General features: G+C 33.4%; 1 protein-coding gene across 2 annotated transcripts in view; it reads right to left on the reverse strand.

The window, feature by feature from the left end:
- Positions 1-2423: 2423 nt before the first annotated feature.
- Positions 2424-22352, reverse strand: part of Uap1 (UDP-N-acetylglucosamine pyrophosphorylase 1) — a 37966-nt gene continuing 18037 nt past the window's right edge. The window contains exons 3-10 of one of the 2 annotated variants that reach the window (XM_015491912.2): positions 20290-20465; positions 18563-18735; positions 12380-12573; positions 9018-9158; positions 7849-8037; positions 6586-6633; positions 3968-4034; positions 2424-2977 (exon numbers count right to left, since the gene is read on the reverse strand). In XM_015491912.2, the coding sequence (XP_015347398.1) occupies positions 2885-2977; positions 3968-4034; positions 6586-6633; positions 7849-8037; positions 9018-9158; positions 12380-12573; positions 18563-18735; positions 20290-20465 (1081 nt within the window). In that variant the 3' untranslated portion in view covers positions 2424-2884. The remainder of the gene's footprint in view (positions 2978-3967; positions 4035-6585; positions 6634-7848; positions 8038-9017; positions 9159-12379; positions 12574-18562; positions 18736-20289; positions 20466-22352) is intronic. The other variant, XM_048810124.1, reaches the window with a different exon arrangement.

Consider the following 22352-nt stretch of genomic DNA (forward strand, 5'->3'; position numbering starts at 1 on the left):
ATTCTGTTGGCTTAGAAATCATTTTTTTGGCAGTACTGAGGATTAAACCCAGAGGTGCTCTACCACTGAGCTACATCCCCAGCACTTTCAACTTTTTGAGAAAGGGTTGAATTTTCAATCTTTCTACCTCAGCCTCCCAAGTCATTACAGGGATGTGCCACCATTGCCTGTCTCTACAGTAGAGTTCTTAAGGGAGTTCTGCTACAAACTCCAGTTTGTAACATCCACTTTTGTATAAGTCATTGATTTTAAGTCCTTACATCTTAGTACTAAATTTTCTTTCCCATTGTGTTAATTTTCTCTTTAGCTAGAATGCACATTTAGTAAGGAGTTGACTATGAAGTTTACTTTTTTATTCCCTGATGGTGCTGGACACATGGGAGGTACTTAGACCTTACTGGCTGCCTCATTTATTCATCACTTTTCATTATATTCTTTCTAAACCGGGCAAAAGAGAGGCACAGATTGTAAAACATCAGTCTCAGACAGTAGAAAAAAAATGATTTCTAAGCCAACAGAATGATTCGTATTTTAGACACTTAGATCATGCATAATTTTTCCTTGCCTCTTTTTGCCTAGATGACTGAGATCTGATGCCTAGATGACTGTATACTGATGAATCCTCAAAAGCAAATGTTAAAATAGTACACTAGGGCTAGACATAAAATCACATACATTAACCCCTCCAAAACTTCTGGAACAAAGAGTAGGGATTGAAAAATAAGTGTATTTTTTTCATACATGTGACTGAATACACTATTGGTTTAGATATTCATTTGTACTATCAGTAAAATTAACATCGTAGGTATGATCTGACCAGCCTCAAAATAACTATTACTTCTCACATAAATTCTACATTATTGCCAAATGATTCTAATTCATATTTTATAAACATGTTAACCAATTCTGCATTTCCTGAATTAGAAAAATTATTTAATAAATACTCTTAGAGAGATATATAATGTTACTACCTTACAATTTCATGGCTTGGAAGCTCTTAGACTCTGCCGTTAACTTATTCAATGTTCTCCAGTCATTGCTCCTTTCCAATAAAACTACTAGCATAATACCATGCTTTCATTTTCCCCTTTTCCTAGCATTATTAGAGAGAGAGAGAGAGAGAGAGAGAGAGAGAGAGAGGAAACAGCAGGTAAATGTTCAGAAAAAGAGATGAATCATATTCAGGTGCTACAAATTCTGAAGTTCTGTATTCACAAATCCATTTGGAGCTCATTCTAATGAGAATTCAAATTCCACAAAACCTTTTGAAAAATAGAATAGATAACAATTGCAAATTGGGCTATTATTAAAATAAAACAGCAAATATGCAAAATGTACTCTTCAGGCCTTAGTACAAGAACAATTAAAAAAAGATTTCAATATCATGCTGCTGCTTCTTTTTTTTTTGGCAGTACGGGGGAAACCAGAGGTGCTTTATTACTGAGCAATGTCCTCAGTCCCCCACCATTTTAAATCTTATTTGGAGACAGAATCTGGCTTAGTTGCCCAGGCTGGCCTTGAACTTGCAATCTTTCTGCCTCAGCCTCTGAAGCTGCTACAATTACAGTCATGCACCACCACACCCAGCTAATATCACATGCTCTTTAAAAAAAAAAAAAAAGATCCTTAAGGACCACACATGCTATCCCATTTGGCAAAAACTTAGTAGAAAATAAAATTTATTAATCTTGATAGAATTTTTAGAATCTCTCCAGATGTTAATTTTTATGCTTTTGGTCAATGCACAAATGTTATATAAAATACATGTATAAAATTCAATAATTTTATGCAAACTGCATTTTAGACACACAGAACCCTCAATAATGACCAGTGATCTCTGGCGTATATTTAAAAAATCACCTTTCTCTCTCTCTCTCTCTCTCTTTTTTTTTTCCAAATTCTCTAGCTGGAGAAAAACAAGTACAGTAGTTATTAATTTGCCTGAGGAAATCCAGAAACTATCTTTTGAATTCTTAAGTGCCACAAAATATTTTGGCAAAATAAGAGTAAACAAATTACTTAGAACAGGGTCTCCCAAACTTGACACTTGACATTGACCCAGATAACTTTATATTGTTGGAAGTTATCCTGTCCATTATGTGATGTTCAGCAACATTCCTGGTCTCTACTCATTAGATGCTAGTAGTATCATCCCATCCTCCCAGCTGTGACACCCATAAATGTCCCTAGACATTGCTAAGTGCCCCCTTGGGATGGAGGGGATTCCCTCTGGTTGAGAGTTATTATGAAGTGATAGAAGACAAAAAATCCAAAGTTAGATGTTCACTGAAAAAAGCTCTATGACCCCACAATATCAGAGAAGTATCAATTTGCTTTAATGCATTATCTCAAAGTTTCTCCCCAGTTTCATGTTTTCCTGAAAAAATAATTTCCTCAAGGTACAAATAATGATAACACTCCAGAAACAAGAAGATAAGTTTATTTTGCTGTCCAATTATTTCCTTTAAAAAGTTTAATGCTTGATAAAATAAAACAAACTTTTAGTATCATAAAAACCTTCTGACATGTACATGACATATTATTACTATGTACAACTTCGAAAACAAAGTAATGTTGAACATCCTGATTATAGTTAAGCTATAGGAAACTTTCTGGATGGTCAATATTTTCCTTGGCTGGAAGAAAAATCATACAATCGAAAAATATAAATAAGACCTTCAGTGAGTTGAGGATAATAAAAACACTATCTGAAATTCAGTCATCTGGATCTTGAAAAGTTTGTAGTAGTTTCAACAGTTCAGCAAGCAAAATGAAATCCTGTGAAAGTTCAAACTTCAGTCTTCCAGGAGAGGTCCAGCAGTTTCACAGTTGATCTATCAAAAATAAAAGCTATTTCCTATTATAGTAGAACTTGGTAGATGGTTCATATACCATTTTTCACCAGCTCATGGACTCCGTTCTCATCAATGATTAAAGGTGCATGGAACTCTTTATCTGCTACATAACTTTCTATTCCCTAAAAGGATTGAAATTAAACACAGTTAGAAAATTGGTGGATGCCTGTCAAGCACTGCTGGACTTAGTGGTTGTGATGCCAAAAGCCAGGCTGAGATAAAAGAATTTTAAAGTTAAAAAAAAAAAATCTATTTCATGTACTTTAAAACTAGACTTAATAATTATTTATAGAAGCATAAAACAAACAACAAACAAAAGAAAGTAAGTTACTCTGATTATAATAATTTCTTTTCTTGCAGTTCTAAAACTGAACCCAGGACCTTGAATATGCTACACAAACGATTATCATATAATTTCTAAAGTTAATGATTTTCATCATCACTCAGTAAAGTTAACTTTCTCCTGATGCTACAACTAAGCAATACTAATAAGAATCTCCAGAAAAAAATATTAATAATTTGAACAGCAGGGACCTTCAACTCCTCAGATGTTAAAAGTTACAGTAGAAAATGTACATTGCATTAAAAAGAGCTAAATGATTTATCAAAAAAGGTCAATAATGTATTTTAAAGCCTAATGAATTTTAATGGATAGGTGAAACAAATTAACATTATAGACTTCTGTTACTGACAAGTCACTCAATTATGGGATAGATGCAAAGACATAACAGAAAATTCTCTAAGAATTAAGAATCAAAGCAGCTTTACAACTCACTCCTAGGAAGAGGTCTTCAGGATAGGATGACAAGAAAATGCTCCATTTTCTCAAAGGGTAACTCTACTTAAACATAATACAAGAATCCTGTTTTTTGTTTGTTTTTAAGTTTTATTCTTAACTGACAAATAATTATATGTATTTATGGGGTACAACATGCTGTTTCAATGTACATATACATTGCAGAATGATCAAATCAGGCTAATTAACAGAATTCTCTCCTCAAATACTTACTGCTTTTTGTGGTGAGAACATTTAAAGTTCACTCTTAAAGCTGTTTGGAAATATACAATACTCTTAAAAGAACAAGAGGGGAAAAAAAGGAAAGTAAACTTACTTCTCCAGCATAGGAGATAAGAGGAGAGATTTCACACTGGATTGGTACATCATTGGCATCCTTCAAGCTAAGGGAAAAAAAAAATCCCAAATATGTGTTAAAGATTTTACTTCCCATATTACTTGCCAGAGTTAAAATGAAGACCATAACTTCCCTCTGAGAAGCTTGCAGATAACAAAATTCTTGTAGTTGAACAAATGAAATATATCCTACCCTGATGATCATTAAATTTTAAATTTTCATGGTCAGAAAGACACTATTTAGGGAAAAAGCCAATAATTACTGCTAACTCTTTAAAGCATTTCATCACTGTTTATATACTATTCCTTTCTACACATCTCATTTTTTACTAATCCCAAGTTTCATAAAGTTGATAAAGAAGAGCCTATTAATTGAGTATATACTATGTGCCAGGCCCCCATTGCTAGGTGCCTTCAAACCTTTGCATTGCCTTTTAATCTTCATCATAATCTTCCAGGTCAGGTACTAATATTGACTAATATTCTAGAGTCAGACTGTCCAATTCAGTACCCAATGGCCATATGTGGCTACTTAAGTTTAAAATAATTAAAATTTTAAAAAATTGAAAATTTTAAATTCACTTTCTCAGTCATAATAATCATATTTTAAGTGTTCAGCAGCCATGAGTGACTAATGACAAACAAACTGGAGAGCAGAGATGTAGAAAACTTCCCTCACTGCACAACATTCCATTTAGACAGTACAATTCTAAAGATCATTTAAATTATTTCCTAATACAATCCAAATATCCTAGATTAGCTGAGTTAATTTATTAATTACATTTTATTTTTAAGGCATAGACAGAGTTTATTTAGGAAGGTAGACATGCATTCAAGGGAGAATGTAGGCTACCTCAAGAGTGAGAAGCCTATCCATTACACTTTAAAATACTTCTGTTATCAAAAGTCCTTTTTAAAGTGCTAAGGCAGAACACACTCAAGCAAAATCAAGGCCAAAGTCACCATCTGTATAATTTTCAGTCACAATGTAATATTTATAGTTATTTGCAATTCTGAACTTCCAAATCATCTAACATAAAAATCAATAAACAGTACTTTCAATACATTTACAGTCACTAGACTGTGGCATTATTTGTCATTTCAAGAATCTTAGAAATAGGACAGGACACACAAAAAAATCCAGTCCTGTGTAGCCTCAAACCATGTTCTCTTTCTAGTAAGAAGTCTTCAACTTTGGTGGAGTCAATAAAATCAGAGGTTTTCTGAGGTCAGCCACAGGCCAATTTTTCTCCAAACAGAACTCTATATCTTACTCCAATTTACTTAATCTGACTACTTTCTACTTGAACCAGGACAGTCATATTCTCTTTGGATCCTTCCAAGTCATTTTCAGCTATGATCCATTTGACTATAAAAATTATAATGTTCCTCCAAGATTTAGCTCTTGTCCCCACCTCTCCTAGACCACTGCATTTCATAGTGATTGCTTCCATTCATTTATTTAAAAAAAATAAATTTATTAAGCACCTGTTAAGTCTCCCTGCCTCCTGGAGTAAGTACTGTTTATACCATTGTTAGCACATAATCACATAATAATGCCCCTTAGTTTTTATGAATGGGCATCTTAATTTTTATGAATATGCATCTTGAACTCCCAGTAGGCTCCCTTTTGTGTAGACACTTCAGCACTGAAGATACTAAGAGCATCTGTAAGTAGGTCTGTCAATGCTTGCTGATTGAATGAATAAATGAACCATGAAAGTAGATGGACAACAGCCTAATGCAGAGAAAAGAGGAAGCACACACTTTACACATCTCTCCAGATATGTGCCAGATTCTATCACAAGAGTTATACACCAGACTCTCCTCTCTGGATGGCTTGAAGTCACACTAACCAAATGGAAAAAATGAGGGCCCATCCCACTGATGGGCAATTGATATATGTGTCTGTGTGTGTGTGTGTGTGTACACTAAACCTAACAACTTTGAAAGTGTAGCAAGAATATCATGCTGTCTTTTTAATTAAAAAGATAATGGCATTTAAAAACTTTGACAGTACCCAAATAAGAGGACATATGGCACTTCTAGCTAAAAATGACCTGTTAAAGACAAAAAAAGATACTAATTGACCAAAATTACAACACAATTACACAAAAAGAGAGCTGTTTATGTAAGAATAAATCAACAGAACAGCTTTCTCCATATTAAGAGCCATTGAATATATATGAATAATTACAACCTTTATACTGACATCATATTATCCAATTCAGTAAGATACATTTTCAGAATACTTTCTAACTTATGCTTATGCTAAAAGCTGGAATTCAAATTTGTTCTCTCTGACTCTAACCTGCTCTGGGTCTTACCTAACACCTGTAAAACTGTTACTATGGGCTCAAATACTCATGGTCAGATTCTTTAGTAAAGCATGCTCCCCATTTCCAGCATGCACTGAGATTCTGAGTTAGTGTCATCCAGACAGATACCTGCCACCAAGTAAGCACTGCACCCCGACCAAAGCTTCAATCATCCTCCCTCCAGACCCCCAAAAGGCAGAGCACTAAACTACAATGCCAGTTAGTATGGAGGGAAGCACAGCCCCATCACCATGCACTGCAGGCAGGCTGGTATATTTACTTGTAATTGACATCAGCTGTGATGGTCTCTGACTTTCCATTTGTAGCACTGTTATGTAGGAATAAATAAGTATTAATGGGAATGGAAAGAAATCAAACAATAACAATGAAGTGGAGTTGCAAAGTACACTTGACCAAATGGCATATACTTATGGTAAATCGTAAATCTAGCACAAGAGGCCTGAGGGGGTTACAAAAAAAAATTCAATGGTCAAAGATGAAGCATGAGAACAATATGACATGTCACAAAGCAAGCTGATTGACAAGGCAGAGCCTGTAAGTGGCCTTGGACTTGGAGATAGACGCTAACACTGTTCCTTTTTGTAAAAACAGTTATCAAACAGTAAGTTCCAATGCCCAATGTTTTAATACTTATTGAAGTATTCTAGTGCTTTAGTATATGCAGCCTTTTTTCCCTTAAGAACATAAATTAAATGGCAGAATGCTTCTCACCCAAATACAAAAACACCAAAAAGCTTAAAAAGGGAAATCTAGGTGCCAATGAAGGTTTTATCATAAAATAAAAGATTCAGCTTAAAAGTGCTTTATCTCAAATTTGAATAACTACAAGTACCTTCTTTCTTAAGCTTCTGAAAATACAAAATATTTCTAAAGTTTGAGTATCAGAACATAACTGGCACCTTTCTTAGTACCTGGGAGAAGAACCATGAGGCAACATCTCCTGGGTAGCCTGAGGGTGGCAGGGCTTTAGATGGGTCTCACATATAACACTTGCTGTGAGGCCACAGATAAATGAGCAGCAATAACCCATCTTCTGTGGCTGAGAAACTTCCCCTGTGTATAGTATATTGCTAATGGGATTTTAAATTATCTTCTGACCATTATTTAATAGAAGTGATTTCATTGATATGGTGGGGCTATTTGAAAAAACAACAACAACAACTTTCTCTTTAAGAGAAAGTAAAGATGTCCTTCTCTGTAATGGGCAAAACTTGATGTTACTTCTTTTTTTTTTTTTTTTTTGAATTTTAATATTTTAGTTTTCGGTGGACACATCTTTGTACGTGGTGCTGAGGATCGAACCCAGGCCGGACGCATGCGGGGTGAGCGCGCGACCACTTGAGCCACACCCCCAGCCCCTTGATGTTACTTCTTATCACGAACTTCCCACACAGCAATAATTTACTATCTTAAAAGATTTTAAATTTACTTTTTTATAAAAAGATTTCAGGATATAGCAAGAGAGAAGTCAAAAAGAAGTCCAAGAAAACATTCCCACTGAAGAGAAAAGATAGTGACTTACCGGGGAATTGCTGGAAGGCGGGAGCCATTTTCATCTATAAAATGGCCACCTGCATTAAGGACCCAGCAATGGTGAAGGGACATCAAAGCATGCCTTGCAGTAGTAGGGTTGTCCTTCCCATTCTGGCTGTCCGCATTCTTTAGTGGAGAAAACTCATCTTCCCGTAATACCTCATACACCACAAACTTCCTAGAGTGAAATCATACAAAGACTTCTTTCTCGTGAAATAAAATTGCATACAGAGCTTCTCATTCCTCTCTATATAGCTAAGCCTTTAGTATTCAATGACAAGTTTTCTTAACATAATTTTGGTTGTATTACAAAAAAATAATGCTCATCCCTTGACCAAAGAAAATTGTAATTTTCTTCTCCAGTACAAAAATGAAAACTCATTTCTAACCCCAACTATAATAAAACATTTCATCTTAGATCAGAAAGATCAGAAATCCTAATGCACAAAGATCATATTAGCACGGGAGCTAAGAGAAAAAAAAATATAAAAAAGATGCTTTAGAAATGTATATGGAGGGCTGGGGATGTGGCTCAAGTGGTAGCGCGCTCGCCTGGCATGCGTGTGGCCCGGGTTCGATCCTCAGCACCACATACAAACAAAGATGTTGTGTCCCTCGAAAACTAAAAAATAAATATTAAAAAATTCTCTCTCTTAAAAAAAAAAAGAAATGTATATGGAGAGACTGACTGTATACAGCTAATTCACATTCTGCATTTTCACATTTGTCAAATTCTGAAATAAGTATCTCAACATCAGATGTGATCTTTATTATAGAAGGGTATATAATCCAAAAACATGTTCGCTAGAACATTTGCTCACAGGTCAGAAACAGATCCCAAACACAAATGGGTCAATTGTTTATCTTAACCTTTTTAGTCTTTCAGCCAAGCAAGATAAATGACTTTAACAACTTTGCAGGAGAGCCAGATAACAATCCAACTGATAAAAAGAACACTGCACTCTAGGTACTCAAATCACACTCCTTGGAGTGGTGGTTTATTGTAGGGAATGATAATCGATCTAGATGATATACTCATGATCAAAATGCCTGAAATACATGCTATCAAATGTTTCCTGAGAACAGTTTCCTGCCTAAGAGACTAAAAAGCAGCATTTCAAGACAAATTAAATCTTACTGGTGTTATTCAAAGCATACTTTGCAAACTGGAAGATGTCAAAGACAAATTTTTCCATCTTTATTCCATTTGGTTTGTCTGGCTTAATTAATTGCCCCTGGGAATCCACATATGGAATCTTCTTTTGAGCCACATGATGCTGCAACTGGGGTTCGTAAACACTAAGAATTAAGGGGGAAAAACAGACAATCACTTTCCAGATTTAAAATGCCAGAAAATTTGATAATAATCAGGCACAAATGTTAGAACAAAGTACTAAGATTTTCAAAGTGAAGAACATTTGTTAAGCTTTGGTTTATATTAAAATACTGAATGAATAGACTTCTCCCACTCATTTCCTTATATTTAAAAAAAAAACAAATAATGATTTCCACATTAAAAAACATACACACCCAGACACATACAGACAGAAGTTACATCAATGTCTCTCTCATTACTTTTATGACTTTTATAAAATGTTCTCTTGCTCTAGCTTTTTCAGCTGAGATTCCTTCAAGTACAGGATGGAAAGGTAAATATTAAAGTTACTATGGGTGAATACATAACACAGCTACAAAAAACACAGTAAAATGGGAACTATTTTACAACTAGAATTGTCTGAAGTAAAGCTTAACTGACCTGATTTGATCATGTCACAATGTATACCAAGAGGAAAATATCACCTTGTACCCCACAAACACATATGATTATCATTTATCAATTAAAAAATAAAAATAAAGTATTAACTTTTTAAGGAGCAGATGGTCATTTTGAATATATGAATGCTACCAAGTGAATCTAACAGTGAAAACACCCTTCATTTAAATATCTGGTGATATATACTAAGCTCTTATTTAATACCTTATGGCATTGCCAGACTGACATTCAAATCTCAAGTCCTTATACACAAGATTCTAAATGCTAGTCTGGTAATAGCTGAATTAGAATTGTGTGAGCAGCTTTTAAAAAAATATAGATCCTCTGGCTCTGTCTCCAGAAATTCTGATTCAGTTGGTGAAGGGTAGACATCTTTTTTTTTTTTTTTTTTTAATATTTTTAGTTGTAGATGGACACAATACCTTTATTTCATTTATTTATTTTTATGTGGTGCTGAGGATGAAACCCAGTGCCTCACACATGCTAAGCAAGCGCTCTACCGCTGAGCTACAATCTCAGCCAAGACATCTATTTTTAAAAAGCTCCCAGTTGTGGTAAAGAGGAGTTTCATTTCTTAATTCTTTGCTTCAGCAGAATCTAGGACATGGGATTGAGAGGGTGAGAAGAAAATGAAGAAATGCTTTGGACTTCACCTAATGCATTGGAGAAAAGCTCCTATTAATTTCTACCTTATAATAATGTCACTACAAACAATCACAGTTGAGATAAATTTCCATTTGATAAAAGTAATCCTCAGGAAAGATGAATTCTATGGGACATGGGCTTAGGGAACTAAATGAAAATAAAATTTTATATACCATACAATCCTATCCTGGTTAGAGAAGGGCCTATAGCATAGGAGGATCTATCCATTTCCCAGGTGGTTTAGTTTCTAATTAATAACAAAAATAATAAGAGGTCTCCTCTGTATTTCATAACTTTAGGAAAATCGTTTGGTTTGAATAAATAGCAAAAAATGGAAAAAAGAAAAAAAATAATAAGCGGCTCTATCTTAAGGAATATAATAGGAAAGAAAGAAATCAAATTATTACTATTTGCAGATGATATGGTCCTATATTTAGAAGATCCAAAAAACTCTACAAGAGTTCTAGAACTGAAAAACAAATTTAACAAAGTAACATGATATAAAATCAACACACAAAATTCAATAGATTTTCTATACACAAATAATGAACTCACTGAAAAAGAAAGCCAGGGAAATGATCCCATTCATAATAACTGCAAAAATAACAACAACAAGAAAAAAAAAAAAAACCTAGGAATAAATCCAACCAAGGAGAGGAAAGACTTCTATAATAAAAATTATAAAATAGAGGCTGAGGTTGTAGCTCAATGGCAGAGCACTTGCCTAGCATGTGTGAGGCACTGGGTTTGATTCTCAGCACTGTATATAAATAAATAAATAAATAAAATAAAGGTCTATTGATAACAAAAAAAAATTTAAATTATAACATACTGAAAAAACCATTTGAAGAAAACACTAGAAGATGAAAAGAACTTCCATGTTCTTGGGTAGGTAGAATTAATCACTAAACTGTCCATATTACCAAAAGTGATCTATAGATTTAATGCAATCCCCATCAAAATATCAAAGACATCTTTACAGAACTAGAAAAAATTGTCCTAAATTTTACATGGAAGAACAAAAGGCCCAGAGAAGCCAAAACTATAAAGAGCAAAAAGACCAATGCTGGAGACATCACAATACCTGATTTCAAATTATACTATGGAGCTATAATAACAAAAACAACATGATAAAACATAAAAATAGACACATGGAACAATGAAAGAGAGGACAGTGACAAACCCACATAGATACAGTCTCTGTTCCTTAATAAAGGCACCAAAAATGTATAATGGAAAAAAGACAACTTTAAAAAAAAAATAGTGCTGGGAAAACTGTATATCCCATACACAGAAGGAAACTGGATCCTCATTTTTCACCCTGCACAAAAGTCTATGCAAAGTGGATCAGACCTAGAAATTAGACCAGAAACTTTGCAACTGGTAGAAGAAAACATGGGGTCAATACTCCAGCAAACAAGTGCCAATATAGACTTCCTCAGGCATCACTGACTTCTAAAGCTCAGGAAATAATAGCAAGAATTAATAACAAACCAATTAAAATGGGCAAACTAAACAGATATTTCTAAATAGAAGAAATGCAAATGGTCAATGAATACACGAAAAAATGTTTAACATTTTTAGCAATTATGAAAATGGAAATCAAAACTACACTGAGATTTCATCTCACATGAATTGGAACAGCAATCATCAAGAATACAAATAATAATAAATACTGGCAAAGATGTGGGGAAAGGTAACATTTATACATCATTAAGTTATGGAACCAGTCCAAGTACCTTCCATGCATGAATGAAAAAAGAAAATGTGGTATACATAAACATGGAGTTTTACTCACTCATAAAGAAGAATGAAATTATGTCATTTGTAGGAAAATCAATAAACTCGAGAAAAACATGTTAATCGAAAGAAGTCAAAGTCAAGGGTCATATGTTTTCTCTCATATTTGGAAGAAATATTTTTTAAAAAAGGAAGGGATAATAGCATAGAGAGGGAGAGAGAAGGGAAACGGGAGGAAATGAGCAATGAAATTGACCAACTTATGTTCTGTGTATACGCCAATCTATCACAATGAATTCCACTACTTTGTCACAATTATAATGTATCAATTAAAAAAAAAAGACCCTAATTTTGCCCATACTTGACAACATCTCTCAGAAATGGTACAGTGAAGAAATGATTGGCAATGTTCCCCGCATTGAACAGCAGTCGTCCATCTGAACTTCGTTTTTGAGCTGTTGCCAGGGAAATCTCACTATATTCTACCACCTGGTATACTCCATCCACTCGGCAAACCACTCCAACTGGTTCTGTAGGGTTTGTTTTCTCTACCACCTGCCCAACAACAGAAAAAAAAAANAAAAAAAAAAAAAAAAAAAAAGACAACATTAGAGGAAGAAATTTAATTAAATGCTCCTTTGGAGATTTTCCATTGTCAAAGGCCATATTTACAATTTTGCTTACATTGTCTGTAAGGTATTAACCCAAAAGGAATCTTTAATTTTAGAAAATCAACTACCCATAGTTTGACAAGCTATTTTCCAACTGGAAATTAAGTATATACATTATCTCCTTCCTATTTACCACTTAACCAAACTGGGATAGAAATATCATCATACATATATGACCCAGAGGTAATCATATAGGACTTAGCCCTAAGATATTTTATAGTTTTATTATTTATTTTCACCCATCCTCAACTACTTTGAGAATAAATGAAATTTCTCTAGGATTCACAAGACAAAAGACTTAAGTAAGGTATTTTGTCTCTAATTCTGTTCTGTCTACACCATTATTTCATTTTAACATAGTGTTTTTTCAATTTTCATTCATGAATGCAGCATTTTTCTTGTTTTTTATGAACTTGGATTAGAGCAGGCAAGTCATTGGGCTCCCACTCTAACTTTAAATCAGAAAAAAAAAACTACTCATGTCTATCCATTTTGCATACTATGTTTTATTTGAAGTAAGAGATTCTAGGCTTTTAAAAAGTCTGAAAATGAGTGATTTAAATCATTTATCAATGGCCCTGGGCTAGTACAGCAACTGGGAGAAGAGTCTATCAAAATCAGAGAGAAAGGTAAGAGTATATCATTTTTAAAAAAAATTCACAGGTGATTCTGATATGTCACACCATTGTCCCAACATTTCTGGCCCAAGTTAGAAGAAAATTATGAAAGAAGTGTATGCAATGCTCTAATATAAAATCAAGGTTGAGATGAAATGAACAGCCAACACAAGAATTAAACAATAAAGAATATTTGAAGGTATTGCTCTGTTTGCCCTGTCCAATTAATGATATAGCATGCTTTGGAGTATTTTTAAAAATCTGTATCCAATTGGGAAACTGTATTCTAGATACACATGAAATTATATCAATAAACTTAAAAATTCTCTTAAGCAACTGATTTCTTGAATAAACAGTGACTCACAGTTATTTCCAGACAACTAAAGCCACTATTGAAAACTTCGTTTACAAAGCAAATAGAGATATATGCACTGCATCTAGCTCAGTGAGGCAGGGCTACTGGATACATAAGCTCCTGTGTGGCTGCACTGTTTGCCAACCTGAAAGGGGCACAGTACTCAATGAAAATAAACCAAGGAAATGGATTAAACTGGAAGGAAACATACAGCAAAATTATTTAAACCAATTATTGATCTATTTCTGCCAATTATTTGTCTATCAGCCCATCATCACCTCTCATTTCATGTACTATACAGTGGGTCTCTTACAGAACAGGGAATTTTGGAATAAATTCCTCTCATCCCAATTTTTAAAATGTACACAAGGGGACCTGAAATGTAGGTCAGTGATAGAATACTTGCCTACAACGTGCAATACTTTAGGTTCAATCCTCAACATCACACACGCACGCACGCACGCACACACACACAATGCACACAGATTTCTTTTCCACTTGCCTCTATACACCCCTAATTTCAATCAGCCACAGAAATAAAAATAAGCATATTCACACTTTACATTTTACAAGTATTAATCTGCAGGCATAAGGTTTACTTCTATGGTAACTATTAAACTCCAAATATTATTATCTAAACTATACAAGAAAGCATTTGTATACTATATAAAGTTAGAAGTCAATTTATATTATAAGAAAAAAATACACAGTATAAAATCAAGAGGTTTGCTCAATAACCCATAAATTTAAATTTTAAAAGCAAATATCCATAACAGTTACTATAATTGCTTTATATAATTATCCTAACTTTTTAGCTTTGTACTTTTTAAACACTTTCAGTCCTTTCCAAGGCTCTTGTTCCACAGGAAAATACTTCATGCCATATGATAAGGGACTATTAAAGAAGTACTGCAAAGAATTCTATTCCAAAACTATGAATCCCTCCCTAATTAAGATGTTTTTCAATATACATTTTAACATCTTCATTTTCTTATTTAAAAAGGGGGAAAGAGAGCTCAATGGTTTCTAATATTTCTAAAAGTTTGACATATTTTGGTTCCAACTGAACATTTATTTATTAATTCATTGTTTGAGGACTACATTAAATGCCAGACACAGGACTAAGCAGTATGTATGAAAGGAAGACTGATTCTGAATTTATACCTGCAGATTAACACTTGTAAGATGTGAAGTGTGAATTTGCTTATTCTTGTTTCCCATGGCTGATTGGAATTCGGGGTGAACAGAAGCAAGTAGAAAACAAATCTTGTATGCATTGTGCCTGTGTGTGTGTGTGTGTGTGTGTGAGTGTGTGTGTGATGTTGAGGATTGAACCTAAAGCACTGCATGTTATAGGCAAGTATTCTATCACTGAGCTACATTTCAGATCCCGTGTGCATTTTAAAAATTAGAATGAGAAGAATTTATTCCATGGGTAATGAAGAAGAGTGACAGGTTGGATCTCTACAAACATTAGCACGCTAGCCAAGTGTGTCTATAATCCAGTCACTAGGGAGGCTGAGACAAGATAATTCCAAGTTCTAGGCCAGCCTCAGCAATTTAGTGAGGCCCTAAGCAATTTAGTAAGACCCTGTCTCAAAAGAAAAAATAAAAAGGGTCAAGGATGTAATTCAATGACCAAGTAAGTGCCCCTGGGTTTAATCCCCAGTACTAAAAAAAAAAAAAAAAAAAAGGTAGCACACTAGTTTAAAAAGTTATTTGAGCTACCAGCAAATGCAAAACTAGTCTGATGGTGGGCTGGAGTTGTATCTCAGTGGTAGAATGCTTTCCTAGCACATGTGAAGTACTGGGTCCTCAGCACCACATAAAAATAAATAAATAAAATAAGGACTTAAATGGATGTGTAACTGATGTGATTCTGCAATCTGTGTATGGGGTGAAGGTGGGAGTTCATAACCCACTTGAATCAAAGTGTGGAATATGATATGTTAAGAAATTTGTAATGTTTTGAACAACCAACAATAAAAAATTTAAAAAAAAATAAATAAATAAAATAAAATAAGGACTTAAAAACAAAGAGTGTGATGGCATAATGTGACATACTAGACAAAGAGATGGGAAACTGAATTCAAATTCTGGCTCTGCTAATGTGTTAAAGGACCTTGAGACTGGGACTTAAAAAGTGTTGGAACTCAGGGTGCTTATTTCTGAGATTAAAAGGGTTGACTGGATCATCTCAAAGGTTCAACTCTTTTTGGTCATATAGACTTTAAAGTGATTATGAAGCTTATAACAATAAAATTAAGTTTCTGTTTTAGAACAAAGAGTGACACCAAGTGGAACAAAGTAAGAAATACACTTTTTTATAGCACAGTAGCTACTTATGACACAATATACTGCTTTTATTATAGTTTAGGAGCTATTTAAAATATATTGCAGATATTCAAAGTAGTGAATTGAAAAGATATCTTAAACAGATGAACTATGTTAAATTAACTCTTTTGTTTTCAGAGGCAGGAAGGGTGTTAGGCCTACAACTTTAATCTCTTTACATTTAAATGGTAAATTTAAAATTTCTCTTCTGGATTTGACTTTATATTAAATTTATATATAATTTAGAAAGAAATGACATCGTTATAACAGAAAATTCCAAGCAAGAATATGGTATGTCTTTTCTGGCAAATCTCATATATTTCAAACTTATATGTAGTCTAGTTGTTTTTGTTTGTTTGTTTGTTTTGTGGTTGTTGTTGTTTTGTCAGAGCATGTATGGTATCTGCTCTTTCTTTCACATCAAAATAATAAAATTATTCTAAACTTTCTCCTAATCCTTTTTTTTTTCATTTTTTCATATTTAAACTTGCAATCCATTTGAAAATAATTTTGGTATGAGCTTTGAGGGAGAGATTTACTTATTTTTTTTTGGCAATTATTTCATTCACTTCTACCACTGATTTGAAATGCCAAACTTTTTATTTTTTTAAATTAATCACTGTTATTTTATACATATTATGGGGTACAGTGTGATATTTAATATATGTGTACAATGTGCAATGATCAAATCAGGGTAGTTGGCATTTGCATCTCCTTAACATTTTTAAAAAATTTTGAGTAACATAATAATTATATGTGTTTATGAGATACAGTGTGATATTTCAATACATCTGTACAATGTGAATTGATCAAATCCAGGGAATTAATATTTCCATCTCCTTATCATTACTCATATTCATCCCAGTTAAAATGGCATTATCAAAAAGACAAAAAAGTTACAAATGCTGGTGAGGCTGTGCTGAAAAGCAAATACTTGTATTAACATTGTTGGCAGGAATCAAATTAGTATAGTTATTATGAAGAACATTATGAAGTTTTCTCTAAAAACTAAAAATAGATCTACCATATGATCCAGCAATTCAGTTATTGGGTGTATCCAAAGGAAAACAAGAGTGTCAAAGAGATACCTGTGCTCCCATGTTCATGACTATAGTATTCACAATAGCTAAGATAAGGAACAGAAGGACATCAATGGATGAATGGATTTTCTTTAAACTATGGTATATATGTACACACATATGCACCAACATACATAAGTATATATAAATAAAAAATAGATATAATGAAATATTGAGAGAGAAAAGTAAAAGATATCATTTGCAGCAAAATGGACAGAACAGCAGGACATTAAAATGAATCAGAGAAAAACAAATACCACACGTTCTCTCTCATATGTACATTCTGAAAAGTCAATCTGAATGTAAAAGAGTGATTACAAGAGTGAAGGGAGGGGAGATGAAGGCAGGTTAAATAACAAGTACCAAAACACTAAAGGAATAAATTCTAGTGTTCTATAATGCAATGGGGTGACTTTTATAATGTCTATAATATATTTCATGAATAACTTAAGAAAAGCCTGAAATGCCATTTTCCTATGATGTGCTCTGTTTATGACTTGTCTATTCTATTTCCATTAATCTGTCATTCTATTCTGGTTTTAGTACCACACTCCTAGTCATATTTTATTTACAATTCATTTTAATATTTGATAGATTGTTTACAGTCTCCCACACCCTCCTTATTACCAATCTTTTCAATATTTTCTTGGCCATCTTTACATATTTACTCTAAACTTTGTAATCATTTTGTCAAATGTCCCCAAAATAGTTTCACTTGGATTTTGATTGGGATTTTAATACACTTTATTTGATAAGAATAGATATCTTTATGGAATTCCAGAAATATACTGTTTATATCAATATTTTTAAACTTTTCAATGCTTTTAAGGTCTTGGATGTTTTCCATTTTATTCTAGCTATATTATATGTTTTGTCTGCTACCACAAAGGCATACCTCCTATATCATCAGCTGTGCAATTTTAAAAAGGTTGGAAAAAACAAAGCCAACAACAGAGTCTTATATAAAATTACAAATCTTCCACCATCTTAATCATTATGTTTGTGGTCAGTCCAGCAGCAATTAATCTCTTTAAACTGTCCTCCCCAACCTGCTTATTTCCATTTTATTCACAAAAATATCATGAGATTCCATGTCAAATACCTTACTGAAGTTCAGATATGCTGTTTTTATCATATTTCCCTACCTACTTACTATAGAAGTGGGTTAATCTGGTTGAATACAACTTGATACTAATGAATCCATCCCAGGTCTAGTGATAAATCAATCATTCACTTTCCCAGGTACTTAACAAATTATCCTCACATATTTTAAATTCTTACTTGTATCTGACAATTATACAACACTATTTCTCAAATAAAGTATCACAAATTAAAGAAAAAAAGTGGGTGGGAGATAGTTTAGTCACTTGAAAGATGAATGATTCTAAAATATTCAAACCACCCCAAGAAGCCTAGTTCGACTCCTGGAATGTTTATACTGATAGAGAAAGACCACTTATAATCTTGTTATAATTGAAAAGGCATTACCTTTGCCCCACAGTCTGCTCCTTTCTGAATGCAAAATCCAATGAACCGTGGGTCTGCCACTTTTACCAATATGTTGTCCACACAATAGACATGAATGCTCCAAATACCTCTTTGCTCCATATCCTCCACAATATTATGGGCTGCAAGGGCCCGATAAAGACCACCATTACCATCTAAAAAATAAAATAGTCCATTAGTAGTACACCAATCCCATTATGAGGGTAACCCAAAGATTGTTTAATGTTTCCAACTGGGATGGAGATCTTTGAAAAACAGTTTCACATTACAGAGCCAAGAAAACTGAATAACCATACAGAAGAATTTAGGCGTTAAAAAGTCATTACATGATTTGGAAGGCTATTAATCGAAAATATCCATACAATAACATTATTAATAGGACCAGGCAACCCCAAAGACCATGTTTCTTTTTAACTCAGCTCCTTTTAATAACTTAGCCTATAATATATTGTGCAACATAAAATTCTCAGGCAATGATAACTTTATAACATATCAAGTTTTATTAACATTTATGAGATTCAAATTAGGTCTCTATATATGTCTCTGACATGGGCTATCTATGTTATACATCTCCAAAATGTTTATACCAAACCACTAGTTAACAAATCAGACTGATGTGAAGATCTATGGTAATTTCAGTACGGGTAAAAGGCTCTTCTTTTCCCATCTACTTTTAGTGCTGCTTTAATGTTCTTCTTTCATCAACAACCTTGGCCATTGCTTAAATAATAACAAAAAAATCTCACAACTTCCCAAAATAAAGCTAAGAATAAACAGGAAACTCTTTCATTAAAAGAATTATGATTTTTACATAGAAAATTAAGATGAAATAAAAGCCTGCATCTGGAGAGCACCATTTTTAGTACTATTATTTCTTCTCTTCCAACTATGGTCTCACATAGATATAAACTTATCAATAGGCTTATTTTTTATTTATTTTTAATTTAATTTTATTTGTTTTTCTTACTGTCTCACATGACAGCAGAATCCATTTTGATAAAATTATACAAGCATAGGATTATATCTTATTCTAATTAGAACCTCATTCTTGTGGGTGGGCATGATGGTGGGGTTCATACACATTTTCATATGTGTACATAGGAAAATTATGTTAGATTTATTTTTATAGTTGTGATCATACTCAAGGTCACTGTATGTGGCTACATAAGTGGTACCCTGGCCTATTGTAGTGGGTACCACCAACAAACCACAACGTGCACACACTAAGTTGAATTGTACAAAGCTATGGCCCTAACCACATTTTGTATGCAGTTCTGTCTGTATTTTTGTTCTCTTAATCTATTTAAATGACTTTTCTCTATTGCTTATTGTCTCTAAACAATAATTTTAATGCTACTTAAGAATTAATGCCATTTAAAACTATAATTTTGCCTCTTATTTATTAAACAGCAGGTGTTTTCCAATTTTTCACCACAATAACATAATATTGCCAATGACACTACTATATATGTAAAACACTGGGTAAAGAGAATAAATATCCTGAATGCTGTTCAAATTCACTCCAAGTCAGATGTCTACACAAAGCATGTATCCATTCTACCAATGGGCATTTCCATCTTTTTAAATCATTGCCAAGTTGCAAAAAAAATTAATTCTTTTTTTAAACATCCAAATCAAAAGGAAATAAAAATTTCATGATTTATGCTATCAGTATTTCTAGTCATCAATAAATAAGGATGATTACAAACCTGGAGCCATAGAAACTTTGTTCTTCTCTTCTAAAATAATTTTCCCATCAAAACTCATAGCAGGCAGCATTCCCTGCTGAAAAAAGACTACATTCTCTTTTTTTAAACCAAAGTACTTGTGCTTTGTGAAAAATTCCTTTGTAGATTCCATTGTTCTGCCACTGGTCATTATATACCTTACAAGAGAAGAGTACAAGATTCTCTAAGTAATGTAGAACCATGAGAATTAGGGCAAAGTAAAGTTTTATCTACTTACTGAGCTAAAGAAAAATTTTGAGAGCACTTGTTTCTTATTTTATCTTCCTTTGTCTTTTTCCTGAGTAAGACAAATTCATTAGCTGGTATTCAAGAGGAATTCCTCCAACAATTTTATGCATAAGCATAAAATAAATCTATATAATAGTAAAAACACTTTTTCTAACAGAGAATCTATAGCTAGGTAAAATATTTAGAACTCTGTGAAAGTATATTAAATTTAAAGCTTTTATTATAGGGGCTGGGGATGTGGCTCAAGCGGTAGTGCGCTCGCCTGGCGTGCGTGCGGCCTGGGTTTGATCCTCAGCACCACATACAAACAAAGATGTTGTGTCCGCCGAAAACTAAAAAATAAATATTAAAAAATTCTCTCTCTCTCTCTCTCTCTCTCTCCTTAAAAAAAAATAAAGCTTTTATTATAAATAAATAGGGAGAAGAGATAACTGCCATGCAGTCTAATGATCTCTTGTGCTTCTTTTTTTCAAAGAACAAATACATTTTTATTATTTATTTATTTTAATTTGTTATATATGATGGCAGAATGCAATTCAATTCATATTACACATATAGAGCACAATTTTTTATGTCTCTGGTTGTACACAAAGTAGATTCACACCATTCGTGTCTTCATACATGTACTTAGGGTAATGATGACTATCTCATTCCACCATCTTTCCTACCCCTATGCCCCCTCCCTTCCCCTCTCTCCCCTTTGCCCTATCTAAAGTTCCTCCATTCCTCCCATGATCCCCCCTAAACTTTTGCCCCCACCATCCCCATTATGAGTCAGCATCCTCATATCAGAGAAAACATTCGGGGTTTGGTTTTTTGGGGTTGGCTTACTTCAATAATACTTAAATAATATACTCCAACTCTACTCATTTACTTGCAAATGCCATAATTTTGTTCTCGTTTAATGCTGTGTAATATCCTATTGTGTATATATACCACATATATATTTTCTTGTGTTTCTTTATTTTATTAAAAATTTTTTTGTGTCTTTGTTTTATTTATTTATGTGGTGATAAGGATCAAACCCAGTGCCTCATGCATGTGAGGCAAGTGCTCAACCACTGAGCTACAACCCCAGCTCTTATTTTATTAAAATTTAAAATGGAATTTAGGCTTTGTCGCCTTCCATTTAGAATCATAAAAGTATAATTATACATTATATTGTCACAAAAATTCAATTTATGCTAGTATGGCAAAGGAGAAAAAAATTCCATCTAAAACCATGATTAAGTAACTATAGTAGTTTGGGGCCTTTACTATAAACTACATGTAAGTAGGGATTTTTGTTGTGATGACTGATTAATCCCCAGCACTTAGGAGTAGGCACTCCATTAATATTTCTTAAATGAATGAAGGTATGATTCTCCCCACAGTAAATAATTTGGGTATTTTGAACCTTGGCACAAAAAACTGGGGAATGATTTAGATGATGACAAAGAGGTAACTAACTGCTTGGCATAAGAAAACAGAAATTCTGAGTTGTGAGAAGATGGAAGAAAATCCAGCATGACTGATGTTAGGAGGCCAGGGGCATTAAGTAGAATGTTGACTGCTTAGAACACAAATGTCCTTCAAAAAACTTCCACAGGAATCAAGATGAGGAAAAAAAAAAAAAAAAAAGACAGCAGGCCAGTACTTACATTGAGAAGAGCTAAAAAATCTGAAGGGGAAAAAAAATATCTTCAAAGGCATCAGAGAGCTGCAGAAGCAACACAGATTGGATCTAAAGTCCCAAAGAGGAAGAATCTTTCAAAGGGGAATTAAGGATATCCAGCTGCCTTGTCCTCAGAGTTTTG

Source organism: Marmota marmota, unplaced genomic scaffold (assembly GCF_001458135.2).
Source record: "Marmota marmota marmota unplaced genomic scaffold, marMar, whole genome shotgun sequence".
NCBI lineage: Eukaryota > Metazoa > Chordata > Mammalia > Rodentia > Sciuridae > Marmota > Marmota marmota.